The sequence below is a fragment of the Ceratotherium simum genome, chromosome 16 (genome assembly GCF_057802395.1).
Source record: "Ceratotherium simum simum isolate JZ-2026a chromosome 16, ASM5780239v1, whole genome shotgun sequence".
Classification (NCBI taxonomy): Eukaryota; Metazoa; Chordata; class Mammalia; order Perissodactyla; family Rhinocerotidae; genus Ceratotherium; species Ceratotherium simum.
In genome coordinates, this window is record NC_141915.1 from 55,915,804 (window position 1) to 55,942,929 (window position 27,126).

At 43.4% G+C, this 27,126-nt stretch overlaps 1 protein-coding gene across 3 annotated transcripts in view; it reads left to right on the plus strand.

The window, feature by feature from the left end:
* Nucleotides 1–3,922: 3,922 nt before the first annotated feature.
* NUP85 (nucleoporin 85) overlaps nucleotides 3,923–27,126 on the plus strand; it is a 30,971-nt gene continuing 7,767 nt past the window's right edge. The window contains exons 1-11 of one of the 3 annotated variants that reach the window (XM_004432745.3): nucleotides 3,923–4,138; nucleotides 7,937–8,030; nucleotides 10,922–11,084; nucleotides 14,698–14,768; nucleotides 15,329–15,372; nucleotides 16,743–16,812; nucleotides 18,023–18,144; nucleotides 21,581–21,715; nucleotides 21,823–21,945; nucleotides 22,162–22,293; nucleotides 22,541–22,647. In XM_004432745.3, the coding sequence (XP_004432802.1) occupies nucleotides 4,106–4,138; nucleotides 7,937–8,030; nucleotides 10,922–11,084; nucleotides 14,698–14,768; nucleotides 15,329–15,372; nucleotides 16,743–16,812; nucleotides 18,023–18,144; nucleotides 21,581–21,715; nucleotides 21,823–21,945; nucleotides 22,162–22,293; nucleotides 22,541–22,647 (1,094 nt within the window). In that variant the 5' untranslated portion in view covers nucleotides 3,923–4,105. Of the gene's footprint in view, nucleotides 4,139–7,936; nucleotides 8,031–8,940; nucleotides 8,960–10,921; nucleotides 11,085–14,697; nucleotides 14,769–15,328; nucleotides 15,373–16,742; nucleotides 16,813–18,022; nucleotides 18,145–21,580; nucleotides 21,716–21,822; nucleotides 21,946–22,161; nucleotides 22,294–22,540; nucleotides 22,648–27,126 lie in introns of those variants that run through there. The other 2 variants (XM_087441569.1, XM_087441570.1) reach the window with 2 other exon arrangements.

Genomic DNA, 27,126 nt, shown 5'->3' on the forward strand with positions numbered 1-27,126 from the left:
ATTCCTGCCAGCCTTTCTTTCTACATATTAATAGATACATTTTTTACAAAATTGAGAAAATTTTTAACAAAATTTTACTGAACTTTGTAAAATTTTGCTACAATTACCTTTTAATGATTGTGTAGCATTTCCTAGCTGTGAGACATTTATTTCCTTTTTTTTTTTGGTGATTATTCAAAGTGTCCTTCTTGGTTATTCCCTGGAAGTGCAATTATGGAGACAAAAAGGTGAACATTTTAAAACTGCTTTAAGGGGTCAGCCCAGTGGCGTAAAGGTTAAGTTTGCATGCTCTGCTTTGGCGGCCCGGGGTTTGCAGCTTTGGATCTTGGGCGTGGACCTACGTGCCACTTATCAAGCCATACCGTGGCGGCATCCCATATACAAAGTAGAGGAAGATGGGCACAGATGTTAGCTCAGTGACAATCTTCCTCAGCAAAAAGAGGAGGATTGGCAACACACGTCAGCTCAGGGCTAGTCTTCCTCACCAAAAAAAAAAAATAAATAAATAAAATAAAACTTCTTTAAAGATTTTTCCATGTTCTTATCAGTCTTCAGAGTTCTAAATAGGTGAATAATATCTCATTGATACATTTACTTACCTGTTCCTCTATTCCACTCTGGTTGAGCATCTACGCCAGTAGCTCTCAACAGAGGTGATTTTGCCCCCTAGGGGACACTGGGAATATCTAGGGACATTTTTGGTGGTCACAATTGTTGAGGGGTATTAATGACATCTAATGGATAGAGGCCAGGGATTCTGATAAACGTCCTGCAATGCAAAAGACAGCTCTCATAACAGAATTATTTGGCCCCAAATGTCAATAGTGTGGAGGTTGAGAAAATTTGTTGTTGTTATATATAGCACATACCAAAATTCATATATCTTTTATATTTTGAAATTATTTGAAATAAATTTTCAAGAGAGGATTTACTGGGTCAAACTATATAAATATTTGTATGGCTCTTGATAATAGATTTCTACCTTGTTTTCCAAGACAATTATGTCTCTTGAAAATGATTATGTATTTATTTCTCTGCAGGGTAGGGAGCATTAGTTTTACTGGGATGCATTAAATGCATCCACTCAGCACTTTACATAGGCCACATCTCTAGCACAGTTCCTCTGGCTTGATCTGAGAATGATTTTAAGTTTGACTTTGGAGTGACTTAAAGTGATTTTTTTTTTTTTTTAAGATTTTATTTATTTATTTTTTCCCCCCAAAGCCCCAGTAGATAGTTGTATGTCATAGCTGCACATCCTTCCAGTTGCTGTATGTGGGACACGGCCTCAGCGTGGCCAGAGAAGCGGTGCGTTGGTGCGCGCCCGGGATCCGAACCCGGGCTGCCAGCAGCGGAGCGTGCGCACTTAACCGCTACGCCACAGGGCCGACCCCGAGTGATTTCTGGTTTGACTCTTGTACAATAGGTATGGTTTTTTTTAATTAATTAATTAATTAATTAATTATTTTTTGTGAGGAAGATCAGCCCTGAGCTGACATCCGTGCTAATCCTCCTCTTTTTGCTGAGGAAGACCGTCTGAGCTAACATCTATTGCCAATCCTCCTCCTTTTTTTCCCCAAAACCCCAGTAGCTAGTTGTATGTCATAGTTGCACATCCTTCTAGTTGCTGTGTGTGAGACGCGGCCTCAGCATGGCCGGAGAAGCCGGTGCCTCGGTGCGCGCCCAGGATCCGAACCCGGGTCGCCAGTAGCAGAGCGCGTACACTTAACCGCTAAGCCACGGGGCCAGCCCGGTATGTTTTGTTTTAGATTTTTATTTGATTCCAGAAATATTTTACTCTTTTTGTCTTCTTAGGGTTCTGATATACCTCAAGTGAAGTGTCTCCTGCATAACTGAAGACTGGCCAGAGTAGATACAGGAATTCCAGAGTTAAACCAACCAATCTAGGGAGAGGAGGGGGAAGAGAGATGAGAGGAGATTGTGGAGGACAGGGAAGAGAAAAAGATTTGTATGCTGATTATTTAACTTGTTTTTCCAAATGTATTCCTTTAAGATTATCTGTTTAAAAAAAAAGGATAAACTACTTCATTGAAACCCCATTCTTGGAAGTCTATTTGAGAAGGACTAGAAAGAAGAAAAAGGTTTATATATAGAGTAATAATAGCTCTATTAGCTGTAGTTTTTCTTTTTTCCCTCTATTAATGAATATATTCGAATGATTGTGTAAAGTTGCTGGTATATCATGGTCTTAGACCAAGAATATTTTCAACACTTTTTTCCAATATTATCTAGCTCTAGGTCAGACAATTTCAATACTTCTATTATCTTCAAATGGCAATGTCAGTCATAAAATATCAAGAAACTATAGTACTAAAATTTTCCAAGCTCTTTTGTCATTCAAATTATTTTTTCTCAGGTCTCCTTTTGAGAAAGGTGGTTTTTCTTTTTGGTCTTTCATCCTGTTGTTTTTTTCCTTTCCTTCTATTCATCCTGTTCCCCAGAATAATTTTCTCTGAAGGAAATTAGGCATGATTTCTATCAATGTCTATTAAGCTTGGTTTTCACCTCTGCTGCTCAAAGAATTCTGAATAGCCAGAGCAGATATAATAACCAGTTTTTAAAAACTGATTTATCTGCTACTGAATGTTTATTTTACTTTTGGAAAACGTTAGCCCTCTTTTTACCCCCTAGAAAATAGACATGAATGCATAATTTCTCATACTTCATAGCCACTCCACTGGTATCAGAAACAGCGAAACTTTTGGAAAATGCAGCAAGACATAGATGGTGGAACAGTGTGGAGTTTTGTGCAAAACTACACTAAATTTCATACTATGGATGGCGTCTTCAGAGATAAGGATTTGGATAAAATTGTAATAGCCACAGAATTTTCCTTCCTTTACCTCACAAGAACAAACTAGTGAGGTGACAGGATTTTCCCAACTACTCCAAGTCATCTTATTTCTACCAATTCAAATAGATCGTTCAGAATCGTCTCAAAGAAAGAAGGGTTTCCCCAGGCAAAATACTGAAAATTTGTCGTTTTCAGGTCAAATTTCTTTCCTAAATAAAAGAAGCTGCTATATTTTCAGGAACTGTTTCCTAAGACTTATTTTTTTTTTCTGAAGACAAATCTGAGAATTTTTTTTTCAAGTTTGTTTTTTTTTATTTTTTTTAATTTTTTGTTTATTGCAGTAACATTGGTTTATAATATTGTAAAAATTTCAGGTGTACATCACCTAAGACTTATTTTTAAATTTCGAATTATCTTCAGTTCGTTCAAAAGGTGCTTATTTGGGAATTTAGAACCAGTACTGTTCTCTTCCTTGTATGTGCATGTATTTGTAAATATGGCATTAACAAAATAAGTAACTCCTTTAAGTTACTGGAGCACTTCTGAGTTTTCCATAACAAGGTCTGGGATTCCCTGATTTGAGTTTTTTTTTTTTCTGTTTTTCTTTGGTGAGACAACAAACCAATATTTGCGTTTAATTAAGCAAGCCCAGCTGTCTCAGTTTCAGTTGGTTGAGCCTCATCAATTTTGTCCGCGTGCCTCTTGAGCGTTTTGGGGTAGGAGTGGCGGCGACTGCCTTCCTACACAAGCCCGATGGACAGACGCAGCTCGGGAAGGGGTTCGCTTGCCCTGGACAAAGCTCTGAGAAGCGGCCGCGACGACGCTAACCAGCAGACCAAAGCGAGCGAAGAAACCCAGCACCAGGACACCCGTCGGACTCACTCACGCCCAGAAGCTCAGCTCTCTCCCAAGAACGGCCGCCCCATCCCGCGCACGCGCAGCCGCTCCCGCCGTCCCCGGGGCGGGGGGGGGGGGGGGTCTTCTCCCGGCCCCGGGAGGGGCTGTCCGCGGCGGCGCCTGATCTAGCGGGAGAGGTACTGTGAGGACAGGCTGCCCTGGCGCAGTTTTCCCTGACGTGTTGTCGAGGCCAGGAAGGAGGCACACGTGTAGAGTGCCTCAGAGGGGTAGCCATGGCCGAGAGGAGAGACCCCTGCAGCGTCGGGGGTTCGGGCCCGCAGGCAGTGCAGGAGGCGCTCAAGCGGGGTCCTCCCTCGGGCGAGCTCTGAGCGGGAGGCCAGAGCCAGGAGCATTGGCGAACCTGCGAATTCCAGGTGGCTGAGGCGCGGCGCTATGGAGGAGCTCGATGGCGAGCCGACAGTCACTGTAAGGGCGTCCGGAACAGTCTTGCTTGCGCTCGCGGTGCGAGGATTGAGTCTGCTCCGTCCCTGCCGGCTTATCTACCTCCCTGCCGCTCGAGAGGCGCCCGTCCCCTTCCCTCAGCTTAATTGCCGCTGTCCGGGGGTCATATTAACTAGGTGCCTGTGTTTGGGTCACAGTGATCGCTGGGTTTCTGCTCCTTTGTATACTCAGAATACCTGGCCCCGGAGCCCCCACCTCATCCCTCTCCTTTCCTTGTCTGTCTTCCCTACCTTCCTCCTTCCCTCGCTTTTCCTCTTGGGCTAATGCTCTAATGAATGGGCTCGGACCAAGCAGAGGAATCCGGGCTTTTTTCCTCCAGCCGAACTAAGCTTCACATCGCAGCGCCGTTAGCTTGGCTTCTGCTTGTAGTGCCGTGCTGGCCCGAGGTTTATCTATCTCTCGGGAGTCTGTTCCTGTTTTTATTGCTCTGTTTGCTTTCAATTTTATTTGTACTCTGAAGAGAGTATGTCAAGTGTGAATGATCTATGATGTTTATAAAGAGATTCATGGCTTTTAGATACGAGATATCTACTGTTGCCCCTGTCTAGAATGCTCTTCTCTCTTCGGTTTATCTCTTGTTCACTTTTCAAATGCAAGCTCCAGCAGCCTCTTGCTCAGGAAAGCCTTCTCTGACCTCCCTGACTAGGTCACATATCTCCGTCTCCCCGTTATAGGCTGGTTCTGCACCTCCTAGCTCTTGGTAACCTATAAGCCCCACTAAACTGCAAGTTGCCTGACCTTGCGTTTTTGCTTTTTAGAAAGTTGAAATGCCTACAGTTTTCAGCTAAAGGCATCACATTGCAAAGCAGTGTCTGACAAAACCGGAAATTGAAAAAAGGGTCATTTCAAAGCTAACTGGATGAAAGGAGACATAAGAGCTTAAATAACAGTTAACATGGGTTGTTACTCTCTGTAAAGCTTACTGCTATAGAGTGTGTTAAACTTTAAAACATATAGAAAGTACTTTAAGTATTAAATATCCATCAAGGACTATGTCAGTGTTTGCAGGAAGAAAAATTAGAATATCAGAATCACTGGAACTTTTTCAAACTACATGTCATCTTGCCTTTCCCTCCTCCTCTTACATCATAATCTGGTTGGGGAAACCTTCCCAGTACGCTGTGCAACACTGGAGAGCCACTACTTTGATAATGAGCCATGCATTTACAAGTGGAATGAAGATAATCTAAGCTTATTTTTATCCCCAGTAGTGATGATTGATTTGTGATAACCCAGCTGTACACTGGTATTGGGGAGACCAGGTAGGAAACTGGTTGGTCTTGTGGGTACAGCCTCACAGAGGGATATTATCTTGGTAGAACTCCATAGTCTCGAGTCTGAATCTCAGCTCTGCAAGGTCAAACTCGGTCATGTCTGTATTTGAGAGTTAGTCTGCTCTTTGGACTAGAGTCTGCTCTACACACTCTCAAGAGACTGATGTATAATCCTACCATTAAGTCACCTTTTGTAGTGGTTGTGTCTGTTCTTCATGCAACTGCTTCCTATTATCAAGGCACATGAAGGCTAGTTAGTAATTAGCAGATTCAAGGATGTTTTAAGTATAGATTCAGAGTAGAGAGTAGAATAATCTAAAGTAGTTTTTCTAGACCTTATCCTTTTGGTTCAAAGACTCAAGAAACGTAAGCTGCAGTTTTTGTTGCCTTTTTTTGTGTGTTTGTTTCTGGATAAATACCTAGAAATGGAATTGCTGGGTTATAGGACAGGTGCATATTTAGCTAAAATAAACTATCAGTTCTCCAAAGTGGTTATACCATTTTTTTTTGCACCAGCAAAGTGTGAGAGTTCTAGTTCCACATCTTTGTCAACTCTTTGTATGGTCAGTCTTTTTAATTTTAGCCATTGCCGTTCTAGTGGGTATATAGTGGTAGCTTATTATTATTTCCATTTGTGTTTCCCTAGTGATGAAAGATATTGAGCATCTTTTTATGTGTTTACATGTCATTTGTATATCTTCTTTGGTGAAGTGTCTGTTAAAATCTTTTGCCCATTTTGTTATTGGGTTTCCTTTTTTTTTTTTTTTTTTTTTTTTGATGAGGAAGATTGTCCCTGAGCTAACACCTGTGCCAGTCTTCCCCTATTTTGTATATGGGATGCTGCCACAGCATGGTTTGATGAGCGGTGCGTAGGTCTCTGCCGGGGATCCAAACCAGTGAACCCTGGGCCGACAGAGCGGAGTGTGCAAACTTAACCGCTGTGCCACTGGACTGGCCCCTGTTACTGGGTTTCTTAACGAATTGTAAGAGTTCTTTATATATTCTGGCATCAAGTATGTATTTTGCAGATATTTTCTCCCAGTTTGTGGCTTGCTTTTTCATTCTCTTAACAATATCTTTAAAGAGCAAAAGTTTTTAATTTTGATGAAGTCCAGTTTATAAATTTTTCTTCTATAATTTGTGCTTTTGGTGTCCTATTTTTGCTGACTTTACAGTCAGAAAGATTTTCTTCTGTGCTTTTGAAGTTTTGTAGATTTTGCTCTACATTTGTGTCTGTGACTAATTTTTAGTGACTTTTTGTCTATGGTGTGAGGTTCATTTTTTGCATATGGCTACCCATCTGCTCCAGCACCATTGTATATAATGCTTCCCCCTTGCCTGGCCTACTCATCCTTTAAGAGTTTGCTACAGCAGATGCTCTCCTGTGTCTACCTCTGGCTTAGCAGTTCTCTACTTTTCTTACTGCCTGTTTGTTTATTGGTCTTCTTTAATAGACCTCTAGCTTTTGGAAGGCAGAGACTGTATTACACATTCTTGTATTCCTAGAGCCCAGCACAGAAAAAGGCTTAACAAACATTGCTTAGTTGTTGAATATCTGCTTTAGCCCTTCCTAAGAACCGAATGCACTTTTCTTGAGACTAGACTACTGTCAGCCAAATTCATTGTCTGCCAAAAATATTTGTGGAGTGCCAGAGTCCCTTCTAAGTAGTGAATGAAAATCCTTGAGTCCTTGTGAGCTTTTGTCTATGGGGCAGGTAATAACCATGTAGGAGAGTCATTTTAGGCACTGAGAAATGCTCTTGCAGTGGTCCAGATAAGAGTTGATGGTAGCTTAGATTAGACTGGTAGAAGTGGTAAGTGGTAGGACTCAGGCTTGCTTAAGAGTAGAACAGGATTCACTTATAGACTGGACATAGGTGGTGAGAGAGAGAGGAGAATCAAGGATTACTCCTAGTAGTTGGGGAAGGCTTTGTCCCAGTGGGTGAGTGGAATGAGGTTTGGGAATGAGGTTCAAGAGTTCTTTTTTTGGCTCTTGATGTTATGAATATAGCTCTAGAGGTTAGGTAACCTGTAAAGGTGTGGATTAGGCAGTTGGATGTATGAAGCTGAGGCTCTAAGGAATTGGTCTGAGAGAGAAAAATTGAGAGTCATCATCAAAGAGATGGCACAGAAGCTGTGGGCTTGGAGGTCTCTCTTTTTAGTGAGTAACAAATAGTTCAGCTCCTTTTTTATTTCTTTAACTTCTCTTTTTCTGAACTACAGATCACTAAATTACAATATAGTAATTGATTAGAGAGTAGCTTTCTTTTTTATCAGCACTTGAAAAGTGGCAGGCTGGGTTGAGGTGCCCAGAAAATCTCACTTGCTTATTCAGGTGACACTGGGCTGATCTCAGCCACACTCAGCTGTTTACATAGATTAGCACTTAATAACTTTCATGGCCACTGATTTCTAGGCTTTTACTCACAAGTCAGTTGAAAGCAAATTTTGGTAAGAATAACAGTTTCTGTGCCTTATTTTTTACTAGTTGATTCCAGGAGTGAATTCCAAGAAGAAACAAATGTGTTTTGACTGGGGTCCAGGGGAGATGCTGGTGTGTGAAACCTCCTTCAACAAAAAAGGTAGTTATTTTTCTTTTTAATTCCCAGTTATCCATTTTGGCACATTTGGTTATTTTTTTCTTTATTCACTCAGATTTGACTAGCTGAAGTATGAAACAGCTGAAATTATTTTGTACCATTTTCATTACTGAAACTTTAGCTCTTTAAGATTTTCATTGATTTATGAGACCTGGCAGATGTTGAGTCCAGGAAAAAAAAAATAACAATAGTCTTCCTGATGTTAAAGGTTTTCTTTACATTTAAAACTTCAAGCTTTTTTTACCTTCTTATCCAGAGGGACTAAATTCTCTTCTTAGTAGCCCCCTTATTGTGAAACTTTGCAGATCTCATAGCCCTTACCTTTGTGTTATCGTTGTGAACTCGATTGAACTCTGTAGGCTATTCTGTAGGCTGTTGATACATAGCACAATGAGCTGGAGAGTGAAATGACTTGTCCTTAGCTTTGTTTTCTAAGCTCCATCAGATATTGGACATGGATCTTTTTTTCTGATACAGACTCCCTCTAGTAGCCAGAGAAAACTGAAATCTTGAGCCATCTCTGAGGGCCTAGTAGTTAAAGTTCAGCGTGCTCCTCTTTGGTCGCCCAGGTTCGGTTCCTGGGTGCAGAACCACTCCACTTGTCTGTTGGTAGCCGTGCTGTGGTGGCAGCTCACATAGAAGAACTAGAAGGACTTACAACTAGAATATATGTACTGTACAACTATGTACTGGAGCTTTGGGGAAGAAAAAGCAAAAAAGGGAGGAAGATTGGCTATAGATAGCCAATGTTAGCTGTTTAGCTCAGGGCAAATCCCGCCTTTTGCCGCCCCCCCCAAAAAAAAACAAAAACAAAAACAAAACTGAAGGCTTGACATTTGATTTTGCTTTCTCTTTTTCAAGGGAGAAGTCTCAGGAAATGTTGAAGAGGTTTTCTTGCATGTCTTTGACAGGTTCTTTATCCAAATGTGGAGGTTTTCTTCTTTTATAAGGACCAGATTGAGCTAATGAAAGTCTTAACAATTTTGGCAAATTATATGGTGTGCAGTTCATGGAATTTTTTTTTTATATAATTTTATTTATTTTTCCCCCAAAGCCCCAGTAGATAGTTGTATGTCATAGTTGCACATCCTTCTAGTTGCTGTATGTGGGACGCGGCCTCAGCATGGCCGGAGAAGTGGTGTGTCAGTGCACGCCCGGGATCCGAACCCGGGCCGCCAGCAGCGGAGGGCGTGCACTTAACCACTAAGCCACGGAGCCGGCCCAAGTTCATGTAATTTTTAGGTGATGTAGTTTTTCTTGATTTTATAGTTAAGAATTATCCCTAGTATTGCTAAATATTTATGGGATATGTTGGTATTGAAGATCTCAAGCTTGGCAGAGCTGTGGAATCTATTAAAGGGGCGGTTGCTCAGAAGAGAAACTTCTGTGACTATGTCTGTATGACCTCTTTTCATACTTAATGGGAAAGCTTATCAACATTTCTAGTTCGTCTTCAATTGTTGGGAACACAAGGCTTTTTTTCTTTTTTTGTTTATATCTATTGAAATCACATTCAAGACAAGTGATTTGGGCCGGCCCCGTGGCTTAGCGGTTAAGTGCTTGCGCTCCGCTGCTGGTGGCCCGGGTTCGGATCCTGGGCGCGCACCGACGCACCGCTTCTCTGGCCACGCTGAGGCCGCGTCCCACATGCAGCGACTGGAGGGATGTGCAACTATGACATACAACAATCTGCTGGGGCTTTGGGGGGAAAAAATAAATAAATAAAATCTTTAAAAAAAAAAAAAGACAAGTGATTGAACATCATCACAACTTGTTTGAGAAGCTAGTTCTATAAGAAATTTCCATAAGTTGATGGTTTATAGTTTATCATTATGGAACCTTTTCATTGCTGTTGCAAAATAGTTTAGTCAATTCTTGATTCTTTGTTGTAGGGGTAATGACAGTACAAAGTAATATAAAAATAATATTTACTTGACTTTGAGGTTATATAAAACTTTGGCTTATTTATCAAGTTTTTCATAGGCTAATATTGAGTTTATTTTTTTCAGTATATTTCAATTGACGGAGGTGAAAGGTAGTTCCAAAATAAGTGAATTGAGGAGTAAAGTCTGAGAATAAGCATTTGCGTGTTTTTTTTTTTTAATCTCTGTTTCTTTCTTTCTTTTTTTTTTTTTTTGTGAGGAAGATTGGCCCTGAGCTAACATCTGCCAATCCTCCTCTTTTTGCTGAGGAAGACTGGCCATGGGCTAACATCCATGCCCATCTTTCTCCACTTTATATGGGGTGCCACCACAGCATGGCTTGACAAGCGGTGTGTCGGTGAACGCCTGGGATCTGAACGGGCGAACCCTGGGCTGGGGCCGCTGCAGCGGAGCGCGCACACTTAACCGCTTGCGCCACGGGGCCAGCCCCCAGCATTTGTGTTTAAAAATTCATGTGTGGGGCCGGCCCTGTGGCTTAGCAGTTAAGTGCGCGCGCTCCACTACTGGCGGCCCGGGTTCGGACCCCGGGCGCGCACTGATGCACCGATTCTCTGGCCATGCTGAGGCCGCGTCCCACATACAGCAACTAGAAGCACGTGCAAGTATGACATACAATTATCTACTGGGGCTTTGGGGGAAAAACAGGAGGAGGATTGGCAATAGATGTTAGCTCAGGGTTGGTCTTCCTCAGCAAAAAGAGGAGGATTAGCACGGGTGTTAGCTCAGGGCTGATTTTCCTCACAAAAAAAAAAAAAAAATTCATGTGTGGATAATTGATAAATGATAATTTATATAATTTTTAATAAGTTAAATCAGTGTCAAAGAAGCTGAAACTTTTGTAATTAGATACTCAATTAAAACTTTTAGAGTGGGTTCTTTTATGAGGGTGATAGTGATGATATTAAGCTTTTTTTTCCTGTTTTGTTTCAGAAAAATCAGAGATGGTGCCAGGCTGCCCCTTTATCTATATCATCCGGAAGGATGTAGATGTTTACTCTCAAATCTTGAGAAAACTCTTTAATGAATCCCATGGAATCTTTGTGGGCCTCCAGAAAATTGAAGAAGAATTGACTGGAAAATCCAGAAAAGCTCAGTAAGTAGGCTGCTGATAGGTGCTGAAGTCCACAACTAAATTGTGAATAGCCAAATGAAATGCATCCTTGTTCTTTTGTATGATGAATGGATCTCCTGGAGAAATAAGGGACTCCTGGTTCTACTTTGTGGCCTCTCTAGTGGGCAATGTAGGTGGTCAGTGATGGAAATGTCTTATAGGGAATGTACAAATGGCTGTTGATTGACTTGCTGGCTTGATAAGTTTTCTTTTTTTATATTCCTACTACATTTACCCTCCAAAGAAGAAAATTTAGGCCAAATAAGCACCTGAGAGTCATTAAATGAAGTCCCACTATTGGGAGACTTTGGAATTAATATAAAAATGAGTTTTGTCTCCTCTTTAAAGAATTATTCTCAAGGCATTTTTTGGCAAGAGACCAAGAAACTATTGTACTATTTATAGACTAGAATCATTTGAAGTGTGGTTCATGAGTTAACTGTATCAATGTCAGGTACTTTTTAACCCCACCTCAGATCATCAAAATCAAAATTTCTGGAGGTGGATCCTAAAATCTCCAGGTGAGTCTTAAGCATAGTGGAGTTTGAGAACTGCTGTTAGGTTTTTATCAGTGTCCATTCATATGGTTAGGGCATGGGCAGTGTTGATATTTGTATTGAAAAAAACCCAGTTTTTCCCTACTCCTGTGTTTCTCCTTTACTCTCACACTGCTACCAACTCATAACAACAGCTTTGTGGAAGTTTTCTCCTGCCAAGCAATTCTCTGATGCCAGCTGGGTGTCCTACAATTTAACTCAATTCTACCTGGAGATATTATCAGATCCCACAAGGGCTCAGATGCCAATTGCAAGTAGTGTGTCCCCAGGTTACTCACAACTTCTGTCCGACTTGGCTACAAATCAGAGGTTCCCATGACCCCCTCCAGTTTGATTAATTTGCTAGAGCAGCTAGCAAATCAGGGAAACACTTACTTAATGTTTGCCAGTTTATTAAAGGATATGATAAAAAGGGTATAGACGGACAGCCAGATGAAGAGATACGTAGGGCAAGGTCCGGTAGGATCCTGAGCAAAGGAACTTCTGTCCTCGTGGAGTTGGGGTATGTCACCCGCCTGGTACGTGGATGTATTCACCTACCTGGAAGCTCTTCGAACCCCATACTGTTAGGATTTTATGGAGCCTTCCTCACGTAGGCGTGATCAATTATGAATTCCATTTCCAGTCCCTCTCCCCTCTCTAGAGAAGTAGGGGTCGGGGTGAAAATTTTAAGCTTCTAATCATGGCTTGTTCTTTCTGGTGACCAGTGCCTGTCCAGGAGCTATCCAAGAGCCCACTGAGTCGCCTCATCGAAACAAAAGATGCTCCTAGTGCTCCTATCATTTAGGAATTTAGAAAGTTTTTAGGAGCCCTGAGTCAGAGACCAGGGATGAAGACTAGATATGTATTTCTTTTTTTCCTTTTTTGCTGAGGAAGATTAGCCCTGAGCTAACATCTGTGCCAGTCCTCCTCTACTTTATATGTGGTCACCACCACAGCGTGGCTGATAAGTGGTGTAGGTCTGCGCCCAGGATCCGAACCTGCAAACTTGGGCTGCCGAAGCAGTGTGCCAAACTTAACCACTATGCCACAGGGACAGCCCCTATGTTTCTTATTATAAATCACAATATTACAGTATTTTACTTCCTTGATAAGCATTTTACAAGTGAATCATCCTGGAGGATACCCAGGTCAGCTTGTATGTGGGTGATTACTGGTTTCAAGAGGCTCTGGTACAGAATATTGGTGACTCAGAAATCTGTTACCACTTAAGGGAAAAAACATGTCAAAATCTTGTAATTTCCTGAAGGAAGGGACCCTGTCTTATTTATATGGATTGGCCCTCTGTTCCTGCATCTCCTTGCACATCTGTACAGTAGGTGCTCTAAAACATTTGCTGAATGAATAAATGAGTGAATATGTGAATGTCCTACTAACGGTGGGATGGTAGCTCCTGTTTTGTGCACGGGGGGTGGCCAGCATATCATGTTTTTTTTTGGCTGGTGAGTTATTTATCTGGGCCTGAATCTTGACTGTGAAAAGGGGTACAGAGTAGTGAGGATTAGGTGAGATAATGTATGCAAATTGTTTCACCCCCTGCCAGCCCTATTGTAGGCCATATATAGAAGGTAGCTACTATTCATTTTTATTTATTTTTATTTTTATTTTTTTGTGAGGAAGATCAGCCCTGAGCTAACATCTGTCACCAATCCTCCTCTTTTTTGCTGAGGAAGACTGGCCCTGGGCTAACATCCGTGCCAATCTTCCCCCACTTTATATGGGACACTGCCACAGCATAGCTCATTTAGCGGTGATTAGCGGTGCCTGGGTGGGTGCCTGGGATCTGATCTGGGCCGCCGCAGCCGCAGCGGAGCGCGCACACGTAACTACTAAGCAACCGGGCGCCCCGCTGCTATTCATTTTTAAATGGAGCCCTTGGTGGCCTTAGGTCTCTTCATCTAGAACTAATAATGTTTTTCTTGCTAAAGATCTGCGTGTTGGTAACTAACAACCAATTGCTTTCTTGTGGGTGTTTTGTTCTATTTCCTTTTTTAAAAACTTTATTTTGAACTAATTTTAGACTTATACAAAAAGTACAAAAATAGTAGATTTCTTACATCCCTCACCCAACTTCCCTAATGTTAGTATCTTACATAACCATGTTACTGTTACTTAAACCAGGAGACTTAAACATTGATGCAATACGATTAACTAAAGACCTTATTTGAATTTCACCAATTTTTCCACTAATGTCCTTTTTTTCTCTTCTGCAGTTAAATGAGGTTGCATTTAGTTTTTTCTTAGTCCCTTTCTTTTTTTTTTTTTTTTTTAATTTTATTTATTTATTTTTTCCCCCAAAGCCCCAGTAGATAGTTGTATGTCATAGCTGCACATCCTTCTAGTTGCTGTATGTGGGACGCAGCCTCAGCATGGCCAGAGAAGTGGTGCTTCGGTGCGCAGCGGGATCCGAACCCGGGCCGCCAGCAGTGGAACGCGCGCACTTAACCGCTAAGCCACGGGGCCAGCCCCCTCTCAGTCCCTTTCATGACTGACACTTTTGAAAAATATTGACCAATTATTTTGGAGATTGTCCCTCAAGTTGGGTTTGTCTGATGTTTCCTCATGATTGTACAAAGGTTATGCATTTTTAGCAAAAATACCACAATAGTGGTGTGATGTGTCCTTCTCAGTACATCATATCATGGGAGTCATAATGCTGATGTTTTATTACTGGTGATGTTGACCTTGATTACTTGGTTAATGTGGTTTCTACTCGGTTTCTCTACTTATAAAGTTACCATCTATTCCTTTGTTGTATTTCTTCTCAAATTTTCAACCACTAATTTCAGTGTCCATCAGTGAGTCTCATCTGCAACAATTAGTATCAATATGGATTCATGGATATTGATTTTATTCCATGGGTTATATCGTATTTTATTTATTTTGTTGCTCAAGTTGTTCCAGCTTTGGCCGTTAGGAGCTCCTTCAAGTTGGCTCCTGTCTTTCATCAAGTGCCTGTCTTTTTTTGAGAACTTCCTTACTTTCTCTCACCACAAGACGTTCCAAGCTTATCTTGTATGTTATTTTGTTTTTTGTAGATTGGTTCGAGTGAGTAAAAACTACCGATCAGTCATAAGAGCGTGTATGGAGGAAATGCACCAGGTTGCAAGTAAGATTTTGTGTGTGTATATGTGATAGTAGTTGAAGTATTTATCTGGCTGTAAATACTACAAGGCAAACTCTGATTGACATTTTCCAGTTCAAAACTCTTATTTTCCCATCTTACATAATCCTTAATTTTTTGGCAATTGTCTTGAGTACGTTTTTCCAAGTTAGAACATATTGAGTTGACAGATATGAGGCTAAAGGGCCAAATTAAGGATCTTTGAAAATCACCTTCCTAGTTCTTTGATCTTGGTGATTTAAAGTCACCATAACCGTGAGAGCCACATGACTCCTGGATGCCAGATAGGGTCTTGTATAACATGGTGGTCTCTAATTGCTATTTGCTGCGGTGCAGTTGACAGTGCTGCTTGTAACTTGAGAGCCTTGGTTTGAGATTCATTGATCTACAACAAAGAGATAGGGAACATTAAAAAAAAAATCTATAGTAAAAGTGGATAGTCATTAGAAGACACAAAGGCACAAGCCACAGAACCTGGTATATGAAGCTAAAACAGTAAGACTACAAGTTTCATTGCTCACTTAAAATGTTTTGTGTTTTGTTAGTTGCTGCTAAAGATCTAGCCAGTGGCCGCCAGTTCAGCACCCAGGTAAGGGAGGCCACCTTTGTTGTACTGGCACCTTTATGTCTTTCTGTGTCCTTTGCACCCACCTGGGGTGGCTTTGTAGTCACTGTTTTTGCCGAAGTTTCTCTTCTTTCCGGGTAAACAGGCAACTCCTTGGGGTGCTAAGGATTGTCTTTTTTTGTGTGTGTGAGGAAGATCAGCCGTGAGCTAACATCCATGCCAATCCTCCTCTTTTTTATTGCTGAGGAAGACTGGCCCTGAGCTAACATCTGTTGCCAATCTTCCTCGTTTTTTTCCCTTTTTCTCCCCAAAGCCCCAGTAGATAGTTGTACGTCATAGTTGCACATCCTTCTAGTTGCTGTATGTGGGACGCCACCTCAGCATGGCCCAATAAGTGGTGTGTCAGTGCGCACCGGGGATCCAAACCCGGGCCGCCAATAGCGGAGCGCGCACACTTAACCGCTAAGCCACAGGGCCGGCCTGATAAGGGTTGTCTTAAACTTCCTGGTGCAGCTTTCAAGGCCTAGCACATTGGAACACAAGGATGCGCTTGATAAATACTCGTATGAGTTTTCAGTTCTTATGGGAACTACAAATCCTAACCACGTTGTGTCACCTGAGATAGGGAGCTGAGCTTTTGGAACCACTGCTTAGCCTTATAAACTGTGCTTAACTCATAAACCAGCATTTTTACTGAGCTGCAAGTTGTTAATACTTTAGTTGGAGCTGGAAGATGACTTAAAGAATTCTCTTTCTTTGGTAGAATCTTGGTACTGTTCAAACTCAGTAATGAATAGGGACTGATGCACTATCTCTGAAGTCAGCAAAACATTTATTTTCCCTTGGGAATAAGATATTCTGTATTTGTGCACAGAAGGATGGTGGGCAAGAGGAGATTGTGTATCCCTAAGGGCAGGGTGCAGACCTGGTTTGTTTTGGTGTCTCATGTTGGATTTGCTTTTTATTTTATTTTATTGTTTTTACTTTTTGTGAGGAAGATCAGCCCTGAGCTAACATCCAATGCCAATCCTCCTCTTTTTTGCTGGGGAAGACTGGCCCTGGGCTAACATCTGTGCCCATCTTCCTCCATTCTACATGGGATGCCTCCACAGCATGGCTTGACAAGTGGAGCATTGGTGCATGCCTGGGATCCGAACTTACGAACCCTCGGGCCGCCGAAGCAGAGCATGCGCACTTAACCACTACGCCTTATGTCTTATGTTCTGATGGCCATCTTTTGTGGAAAAATTTGAAGAAAGAATAACATTATTAAAAGAGATGATGACAAAAAGTTAATAAAAACTCAGTGTCCTTCCCACTGCTTTTATTCTTTGCTCTAAGAGCAAATCTCAGGAATGTTTTCAGTCAAAACTTTGTCTCCATGTCTTCCTTAGGTCTCCATTTTGTCAGCAATGGAGCTCATTTGGAATCTTTGTGAGATTCTTTTTATTGAAGTAGCCCCAGGTGAGCATGGAATCATCCTGTCACAACATCAAAAGTGTCCCCCTGCACTTTCCTCTTTGCCTTTTCTGTGTGTTCTGATGAGTGTTTTGTTGCCTGGAATGCTCTTTTCATCAACATAACCATCAGAAAGCATTATATAACACCCGAAGAAGCCTGCCATTTGGCCAGATACTGCAAAAAGAATCAGACAGAATGCCTTCTAGAAACCTAAAATGTTAGGTAGATGACCCCTGAAAAATACCAACAAAACAGATATTAAACTAGTGTGTGAAAGGAGTGGTCCCTGGGAGTGGTATTTATATCATGGACTGGTCAAGCTTAAGAAAGTTTTAGGAGAAACTAGGAGAGAGGCATGGAACAGGTTCTTCCTCACAGCCTCAGAAGGAACCAACTCTGCCAGAACCATGATCTCGGACTCTAGCCTCCAGAAGTGTGAGACGATAAGTTTCTACTGTTTAAAAAAAATTTTTAATAAGGAAAAAGAAAGTTTTAGGGATGTGAGCAGGGATTAGGTGGTGGGAGGCAAAGTCACTTTGAGAATTCTGTCACTAGTGATTGGGGTGGGGGCAACCCTGCACATTAACTGTCCACTCCAAATTATTCCATTGATCTTGAATTAAATTGTGGTCAGTGTAGTATCCTGGCTTGAGTGGGCTCTCTCCAAGTCATTTGCATTCTTTTAGTGGTTTGTTTGCTGTTATCCATAAATGAGTGTTAATAATCTCCGTGCAGTCATAGCTTTTTATTCATACTCCTGCTAAAGCAGTGAACAACTTGAAATTAAAATTAGGTGTTTGTATGCCTATCTCCTCCAGTAGATTTTGGAGGCTGTCACTATTTTTATCATCATTGCATACCTAGCACCTAGTCAGTACCAGTCCCTAAATGGCCATTACTTACATAGCCACTGAGCGTTGCATAGTCGTGAAGAATCTGGGGGTGGTAGAGGGTGGTGAGATCTAGGACTCTATTCAGCCCTTTTCAGGATTCAGTGAAAGGTGGAGCTGCCTGGCGCAGAGGAAGTATTCTGTAAAAGTCCACTTGCTAGCCTAGTCCTTTGTTGAGGACCACATATGTGCCCACGTAAGAGGGATAAATCACTTGCTGCATAGCTCGTCTGCCCTACATTCTCTGTCTGTACTATGGGAAAGTGGAATTTGCTGCAGATGAAGCTGATGTTTTTGTTTGTGACAAGAATCTTTCCCCCCAGCTGGCCCTCTCCTTCTTCACCTCCTTGACTGGGTCCGACTGCACGTATGTGAGGTGGACAGTTTGTTGGCAGATGTTCTGGGCAGTGAGAATCCAAGCAAACATGAGAGCTTCTGGAACTTGGTAAGGACCTCGTGCAGCCTGGGCCTCCCTGCCTTTCACTCATATTCTGTTTTCCCCAGTGCTTGCAGGCAGACCTGGGGGTTGCCTGCTGAGCATGCATGTGCTTGACCTGGCTGTTTGAGTCTGTGATTATGGAGACACTCTTAGATCTCTTCTTCCCTGCTCCATGGGAGAGTTTAGAACCAAGTTATCATGCAAGAAAAGTAATGCTTTGTAGACTTTCCAGTGAGAAGGGAAATTTGATTTCTTTGTAGATCTCAGGAAGAAAAGACATGAAGATAACACAGAACTGATTGATGGGGATGGGGGGTTGATGTAAATGAGCATGAAGGGTAGTTTGACGTGATTGAAATGTTTTAAAACTGGGTTGTAGTGATGGTGCACAATTCTGTAAACTTACTAAAACTGATTGAATTATATGCCAAATAGGTGAATATTGATAGTGTGTAAATTATAACTTAATAAAGCTATTATCAATGCAAATAATCCATAACTAATCTATAAATCAAAATTGGGGTGAGTTTTGGGCCGGCCCCATTTCTTAGCGGTTGGGTGCACGCGCTCCGCTGCTGGCGGCCCGGGTTCGGATCCTGGGCGCGCACCGCTTCTCCGGCCATGCTGGGGCCGCGTCCCACATACAGCAACTGGAAGGATGTGCAGCTGTGACATACAACTATCTACTGGGGCTTTGGGGGGAAAAAATAAATAAATAAAATCTTTAAAAAAAAAAAAAAATTGGGGTGAGTTTATTATGAGCCAGACTTGAGGACCATATAGCCCAGGGGCTTCCTTCTCCAAGGAAGGAAGGGCACCAGAGAAGTGGGGTGTACAGAGTGGTTATATACTGTCAAAGAACATGTATCACATATGATTGCAATGTCCCTTTTATAGTAGTCATGATGCTCTGTCGGCACGGTGATTGATGGACACAGCAAGTAGCAGGTCTGCTATCTCAATGGGCACAGCAGGTAGCAGGTCTGTTGTCTTCGAGCTAGGTGGTGGTCACGGGGTGAGTGCCGCAATCAATTCCTAGCCTAGGGAGAGATGCTTATCCTTAAGGAAATGCCAGTGTAGGGGAAGTTACATCTTTATCTTAAGGGCATTTGTTCTTGTCTTTGGGACATAGTAAATGCTTAAAGCAGATACACGATGCATGCTCAGCGGCCACGTCAGGCTCTTTGGGAAAAACAAGGTCAGGCCGAATTAGTTTTACACCAAGTGGCTTCCTTATATACTCCAGTATATCCTATTGCTTGCCATTTATTTATCACTGTTAAACAAAAAGATTGATCCCGAGGTCATTTTGGATTATCAATTTGGAAGACAATGTGTGTGTCAGCTCTGTGTGTATGTATATGTATATGTATATGTATGTATTCTATGCCAATGAGAGCAATACTTTTTTTCATTCACCTCTACTGACCTGTGACCCAAGGGAGGCAGCAGGGAGGAGGTTGCTAGTTGACCTACGGTTACTAGTTGAATAATGGTAAGTTGATTAAACTTATAAAATCTGGAATTTAGATGAGGAGTTGTTGCCTTTGAGGCTATTTCTGAGCCTTTTGGTGCCAGGAGGTCTGTGCAGGTAAGGGGAGAGCTTTTGCTCAGGAAGTATTGGGCCCAGATTTTGAGTCTCTGATTCATTCACTGAGTATTGAGTGCTGCTGTTTGCAAGGCACTGAGGAAACAACCATGACCAAAGCGGGCAAAGATTCCTGCCCTTATGGAGCTTACATCCTGGGTGGGGAGACAGGAAATAAATACAGAAACAAGCGAAATACGTAGCATGTGTAATAGTGAAGTGCTGTGGAGAGGAATAAAGCACGGGAGGGGAATTGGGAGTGCCAGAGTGGGGGGGAGTCAAGGAAGGCCTCACTCCTGAGGTGACATGTGAGTAGAGACCGGAAGGGGGTGAGGAGGGAAGCTGTGCAGATGGAGGAAGAAAGAGCTTTCCAGACAGCGAGACCTGCAGATGCCCTGTCCTAGGGACAGAGTAAGATGAAGAACAACAAGGATGCCAGTGAGCCAGGAGCAGTGTGAGCAAGAAGGAGAGTTGGGGAGATAAGAGCAGAGAGAGATAGGGCCAGGTCTAGAGGGCCTTTTGGGCTGTCATAGGACTTTAGCTTTTAGGGAGGCAATATAGCAGAGTGGTAAGAATATGGTCTGTGGTACCAAACTGCCTGGGTTAGCATCCCAGCTCTGCCTCATATTAGCTGTGAGGTCGCAGATGAGTTACTTAACAGCCTTTAGTTTCCTGATCTGTACAGTGGAGATAATAGTAACACCTACCTTGTAGTGCTGTTATGATTAAATTAGTTAAATAACACAAATGTGTATCAACTAGTTGATGGTCACAATAAGAGCTCTGTTTTACTCCAGAGTCCGATGGGATGAGGGGGGCTTTGGAGAGCAGGAGAGCCATGATCTGACTTAGGTTTTTATTTTTTTTTATTTATTTATTTTTTTTAAAGATTTTATTTATTTTATTTTTCCCCCCAAAGCCCCAGTAGATAGTTGTATGTCATAGCTGCACATCCTTCTAGTTGCTGTATGTGGGACTCGGCCCCAGGATGGACGGAGAAGTGGTGCCTCGATGCGCACCCGGGATCCGAACCCGGGCCGCCAGCAGCGGAGCGCACGCACTCAACCGCTAAGCCACGGGGCCAGCCCTAAAGACACTTTAAATATTAAAGTATTTAATATAGAGTGTTGATTCATTAACACTGAACTCAGGGCCACCAGCACTATAATGCAGGCCTGAACGAAGCTTATCTAACGTGTTTTCTCCATACGGCACATCACAGCCTTCTTGGCACTTAGAAGCACTGGACAGCACTTTAGCACTATGCTTGGGGCCCAACAAAAAGCAAAAAAATGTTAAAAAAAAAATGTGGCATTGAGTAGATCATGAAAAAGACGATTGTTTAGTATGAGACCTGATACAAGAAGGTAGAGCGCCGCCTTGTTTGACCTCAGCTGGGAATGTGTGCATCAAGTGAATCAAATTTTTTGCTTCTTTGCACATGTCCACAAATGATGGTGAAAGCACCTCGAATATTGATTTGAGGGTTATAAATAAATTTTAGCAAGTAGCAAATTCACTGAATAAAGAGAATGAACTGTATATATATTGAGTATATGTATATATACGTATATATATTTGAACCGAAACTTTTATGAACCCATCCTTGATTTGATGCTCTGTGATATTTTGTATTTCATTTATTTTTTAAAAGTTGGTCACAACCTGTAATAGGTTACAAGGTGCGGTTTCAAAAGCACGGTACAGGTTAAAACCACAAGACTGGGTGAACTAGATGACCTCTGGAGGGAAGGAACCCTCATGCTTCTTCAAGGCTAGGAAGCCAAATTATGGATGGAGGGGACTGGCTTTCTGGCCTCCTGTGAATGCTCATGTTCTTGGTTGTCTTCTCAGGTGACCATCTTGGTGCTGCAGGGCCGGCTGGACGAGGCCCGACAGATGCTCTCCAAGGAAGCTGACGCCAGTCCCACCTCTGCAGGCATGTGCCGAATCCTGGGGGACCTGATGAGGACGATGCCTGTTCTCAGTGTATGTGGGAGCAGCCCTGCTCTGCTGGGTCGGTCATGGGAGACAGGTTTTCATTAAGCATAAGGGGTTTGTGTGGTGATGGCACCTCACTGCATATCTCCCCGTAGCCTGGTAGCACTCAGACACTAACAGAACTGGAGCTGAAGTGGCAGCACTGGCACGAGGAATGTGAGCGGCACCTTCAGGACGGCACGTTCGCCTCCAGTCCTCACCTGGAGTCTCTCTGCAAGGTCTGTGGGAGGCAAGTCCAGGTCGGGCTCCAAGTTGGCTTCCCTTGGGCTGTGGCACCCAGCGTAGCCATGGCAGGAACTTGGTCCTCCTTGAACAGGGCTATCCGTTGGCCCTGCTGGGAAGGAGAGAGCTTTCAGACTAGGTGCTCTAGTTGAGATCAGGAGGGTTATAGAGAAGTCGCTCCAGGAACTAAGGGAACACGTCTCTCTTGTCAGATCATGCTGGGAGACGAAGCTGCCTTGTTGGAGCAGAAGGAGCTTCTGAGTAACTGGTATCATTTCCTAGTGACCCGGCTCTTGTACTCTCATCCCACAGTAAAACCCATTGATTTGCACTTCTATGCCCAGGTGAGTCTCTGCTCTGTGGGGTCAGGGTGGGGAGTAGGAATCCTGGGGGCTCTGCTCCCTGCTAGGTCATTTTCAGGGTGTGGCCTCTTTGAGTTGAATCTTCCTGGAGAATGGGAAGGGCCTTCCTTTTGGCCCTTTTTGAAGGACTCCATCACCCTTCTCCAGTGTTCCCTACACAGCAGCCTTACCTGCTCCCTTGAGTCTCTGCTTCCATCTGGGGATTGAGTGGGTCCCCACCTTTCCACAGTCCAGCCTTGACCTGTTTCTGGGAGGTGAAAGCAGCCCAGAACCCTTGGACAACATCTTGATGGCAGCCTTCGAGTTTGACATCCACCAAGTGATCAAGGAGTGCAGGTAGGACCCGCTGCATCACCACCATTCTAACCGTCTTTAGGTGTGCAATTCACTGGCATTAAGTACATTCACAGCGTTGTACAACCATCACCACCATCCTTTTCTAGAATGTCTTATTCCTTCTTGCTGGTGTCTTAACCTTCTTCCTGTAGACCTGCTCCCTTCCCCAGCCACATGTAGGTAGATAACGGCTTCTCTCTGGATGAGCTTGGGGACCTTCCTGAGGCTTGAGGACTACCATATTTATAACAATTTCCATTGCAGGGATGTTTACTTAAAATAAAATTTCAGGAAGTTACTTTGATGTTTAAAATCCAGAAAAAACCAACAAGCCCATTTCTTGGAACCCAATGGACATGCAACCACCTTAAGGCACAGCAGTTCTCAACAGTCTCACTCTAGTGAGCCGAGGGCTACCACACCGTCCGGCTCCTGGCTGGGTCTCTTCAGAGCGGGGATTCTACACCAGCCCTCTCCCCAAAAGGGTATCACATCATTGCATTGAACCTTCAGCAAGGCAGGAAGGGGACTGTCAAACATAATGAATAAAAAGTAAAGCTTTCCAGAAATTTCCATCGATAAGAAGTCAGAAAGAATTTCCCTTTCCTTCTTGTGCAGCCTGGCCAAGGGGGTGTTGCACCAAAGACTCCTGGAAGGGAGAAAGTTGGGAACTGCAGCAGGTGGCCTTGCTCAAGTATCAAATTCACTGACCTCAACTGGATCTTTCTTAGTAGATCTGGGCAATGGGAAGGGTTCCCCTCCTGCTACCTGCTTTTTCTTGAAGCCAAGGCCTCAAGAAAATAATGCTAGAGTTGGAGAAAGAAAATGGTTTTTGTGTCAGTATTGTTTTCACAGAACTGTAAAATCGGGACTTGGAGCTAGAGGATGACTTATAGAATTCAGCTAATGGTGGAGTTAGGGCAGCGCATATCTGCATGGAGGGGTTAGTGAGAATAACTTAAAAAAGGCACACACATTTTTTGGCTTTGTCAGTGTCTCTCCTATAATTTGAAGTAATAGGCATTCCTAAATATACTCTCTTTTACAGCAGTGGGTTCTTTCCACCAGGGCTTCCTTCGTAAGCCACATCTGGATATTTAGAAATAAAACAGATTTGAGCAGAACAAGGAGGAAGGACAATAAAAAGGGAAAGCATCCTGTTCTTTTCAGTCACGGTAGAAGAAAAAGAGAGAGAAGTGCCAGTGAAGAGGAGTGGCTTTTATGAATGCCATACAAAACGGCATCCCCCTGATGTCAGTCACAAAGAAGGACAGGTCAGGCTTGCACCCCTCCGTCTAGACATCTCTCTGCCCTGGCAACCAGGAAAGGATCTGAGGTTTTTCTGTTAGCTATAAATTTTAGAGCTTGGGTTTTTCTCATCAGGAAGCTACTTCCTACTGGATTCTGAAAGAGGTGCTGAAAACAAGTTTCGGGACCTTATCCTGGGAAGTGGAAGATGGGCTGAAGTATCTTCAGAGAAAGTAGCACGGTTTTAGAGGTGTGCCCTCTTGGAGGGGAAGGATTAGATTTGGGGTCTTGCGAGCACGTAGTTTCGCATGGGTTGTACCAGTCAGACCCAAGCTCGGTTCCTGGGGGAGAGGGGAGCATCTGTCTAGAGTTGGGCCAGTGGGCTGGTGGTATAGGGAAGCCTTGCTGCGTTGGGTGTGATGTCAGCTGGGTTTATGACTACCCTGTGAAAGGAGAATGAAGGGAAACCTTTCTAAAGGTGCTACAAGAGAGGTTTCTTTTTTTTTTTTTTCCCCCTCCTGAGGAAGATTTGCCCTAAGTTAACATCTCTTGCCCATCTTCCTCTATGTAGGCTGCTGTCACAGCATGGCCACTGATAGACAAGTAGTGTAGGTTTGTGCCCGGGAACTGAACCCTGGCTGCTGAAGCAGAGCTTAGCCACTTAACCCCTAGGCCACTGGGGCTGGCCCAGAAGGGAGGTTTCTATGGGCACCTGATTACTCCATGTCAACTATGCTAGACGCTAAGGGGCAGAAAGGGCAATGAGGGGTCCTGAAGGAAAGCATAAAGGTCCTTGGAGGCCGGAGTTCATCAACCCCTGCTGAAGGGCCATGTGTTTGCCTGTTATCCCCACAGCTGAAAGGAGAAGTCGGGAATCCTCACAGGGCTCGTTTCCTCCCCTATGGCTTGCATCTTCCTCTAAAAGCCAGTTCCTTGCTATCCGGCAGAAGGAAACGGAGCTGGCACGCATTTCACTGGGAGCTAGGCAAGATGGCAGCTTCCTGGTGTTCTTAAAGTCCTCCAAAAGTATGAAACTAAAAGGAAACATCTTTCTTCAAAAACTAAGAAGAGGTCCAGTTTAATGTTTGTCTAATCTAGAATCTTCTTGCCAGAGCTTTGGCCCAGCCCACAACTTTGGCTGCAGTGGTATGTGTACACCCTCATGCTCCATTTACAGAAGAAGGTCCGCAGTTGCCAAAGCTCAGCTAGGCAGAGGAGGGACAGTGGTTGCTGCAGAGCCACCAAAAAGAAAGATTCAGGGGTTGGGGAAGGGGGTGACAGCAGCCCCAGTGCAGGGCAAATAGTCCATTGGAGGGTTATAGTTCTTTCCTCAGGGTAGGGCCTTTACCATGGCTGGTCTTCCCGCGTCTAGAGTTCTCCCTAATCTGGCAGAGGCCACTCCAGAGCTGTTAATTAAGCCTTCCTTGAATATCTTTGAACCATAAGGTGGTTCGCCTGTTCTGTGTAGAGGGTGCTCTCAGAATTCTCCATTATATGTGTGTGAAGTTTCAACATCTGTGTTGTTCAGACCCAGCCTTGCAGGGACACCATGATGGCCTTGTTCAGCACTCTGTCCAGGCTGGGTCACTGGAGCCATGTTATTAGTTCTCTGCCTTCAGTGGTCACTGCCCTGCAGCCTTGGAGGCTGGTGTATTCCTCTGAGGAGACACTTGAGGGTTGCACAGACTGGAGCATGCTATGGCTCCCTCTGCTCAGGGCCCTCTTGGCCTCCTTAGCTCTGGGGTCCTCCATAGCCACCTCGCTGGCTGTTTTGCCATAACCATCAGCTAGAAGTCTGGGTAACAGCAGGTGTTCCGGGAGGCTGAGGTGTCATTTCCTCTCACCCAGCCCACTCTTGCCCATCTTTTTTTGTTTTTTAAGTGAAACTCATTCAGTATTTATTGGGCATCTATTATATGCCCCACACTGGACTAAGCTTTGAGATTACAGCAGTTTTTCTTGTATGGAATTTACAATCTAGACCAGATGTTATGGGACCCCTTAAGAGAGGATCCTTGAGCCAGCCCTGATGGCCTAGTGGTTAAAGTTTGGCACTCTCACCGCCTTGGCAGCCCAGGTTTGTTTCCCGGTCCCGGAACCACACCACTTGTCTGTCAGTTGCCATGCTGTGGCGGTGGCTCATGCAGAAGAACTAGAAGGACTTACAACTAGGATATACAACCATACCCTGGAGCTTTGGGGAGGAGAAAAATGAAAAAAGAGGAAGATTGGCAACAGATGTTAGCTCAGGGCGAATCTTTCCCTGCAAAAAAAAGAAAACAATGGATCCTTTATCAGATTGGAAAGTCAGGAAAAGCTTCCTGAAGCAGGCTGCACTCAAGTTGAGTCCTGAAATATTCAGTGAAGAACACTAGAAAAGGTCATTTGACAGAGAGAAAAGCATGGGAAAAGGTGTAGGCAGGAAAGCAATAAGGCCGGTTACCGGCCTCAGGATCTGCAACTGTCTCCTTAGAACCAAGGTGGGTTGAAGTGGTGACAGAGGTAGGAAAGGAGTCAGAGTATCAAGACTATAGACTATTCCCAGTAGTTTTTTTTGTGTGCGCGTGAGGAAGATTAGTCCTGAGCTAACATCCGTTGCCAATCCTCCTCTTTTTGCTGAGGAAGATTGGCCCTGGGCTAACATCCATGCCCATCTTCCTCTACTTTATATGGGATGCTGCCCACAGCATGGCTTGACAAGTGGTACATCGGTCTGCATCCAGGATCCAAACCCGCGATCCTTGGGCCGCTGAAGTGGAGTGCGTGAACTTAACCGCTGTGCCACCAGCCCAGCCCCCCAATAGTTTTGATTTTATGAAAATGGGGAGCCACTGAGGATTTTGAGCAGGACAGTGCTGTGAAATTTGTATTTGAGAAAAAGCAATCTGAAGAGTGTGGAGGATGGCAAGGCCAGGAGCTGGGAGACCAATCCTAAAGTGAATACAGTCACTTGTGTGGAAAATGATGATACAGTAATGGTGATAATAATAATTAACATGAATTATTAGGCTAAAAGCCTTTATGGATTATTTCATTTTATCTTGCAACAAATCTTTGAGGTAGGTGCTATAATTTCATGGCTATCTTACACAAATGAGGAAAGTGAGCCCTGGTAAAGTCACACTGCTGGCTAACAAGGGGCACTGTGGGTTTGCACCGAAAGCCTTTCACCAAAGTCCATACTGTTTACTGAACTCTTAAGCACTAACCAATCTATCAATAAGTCCTATT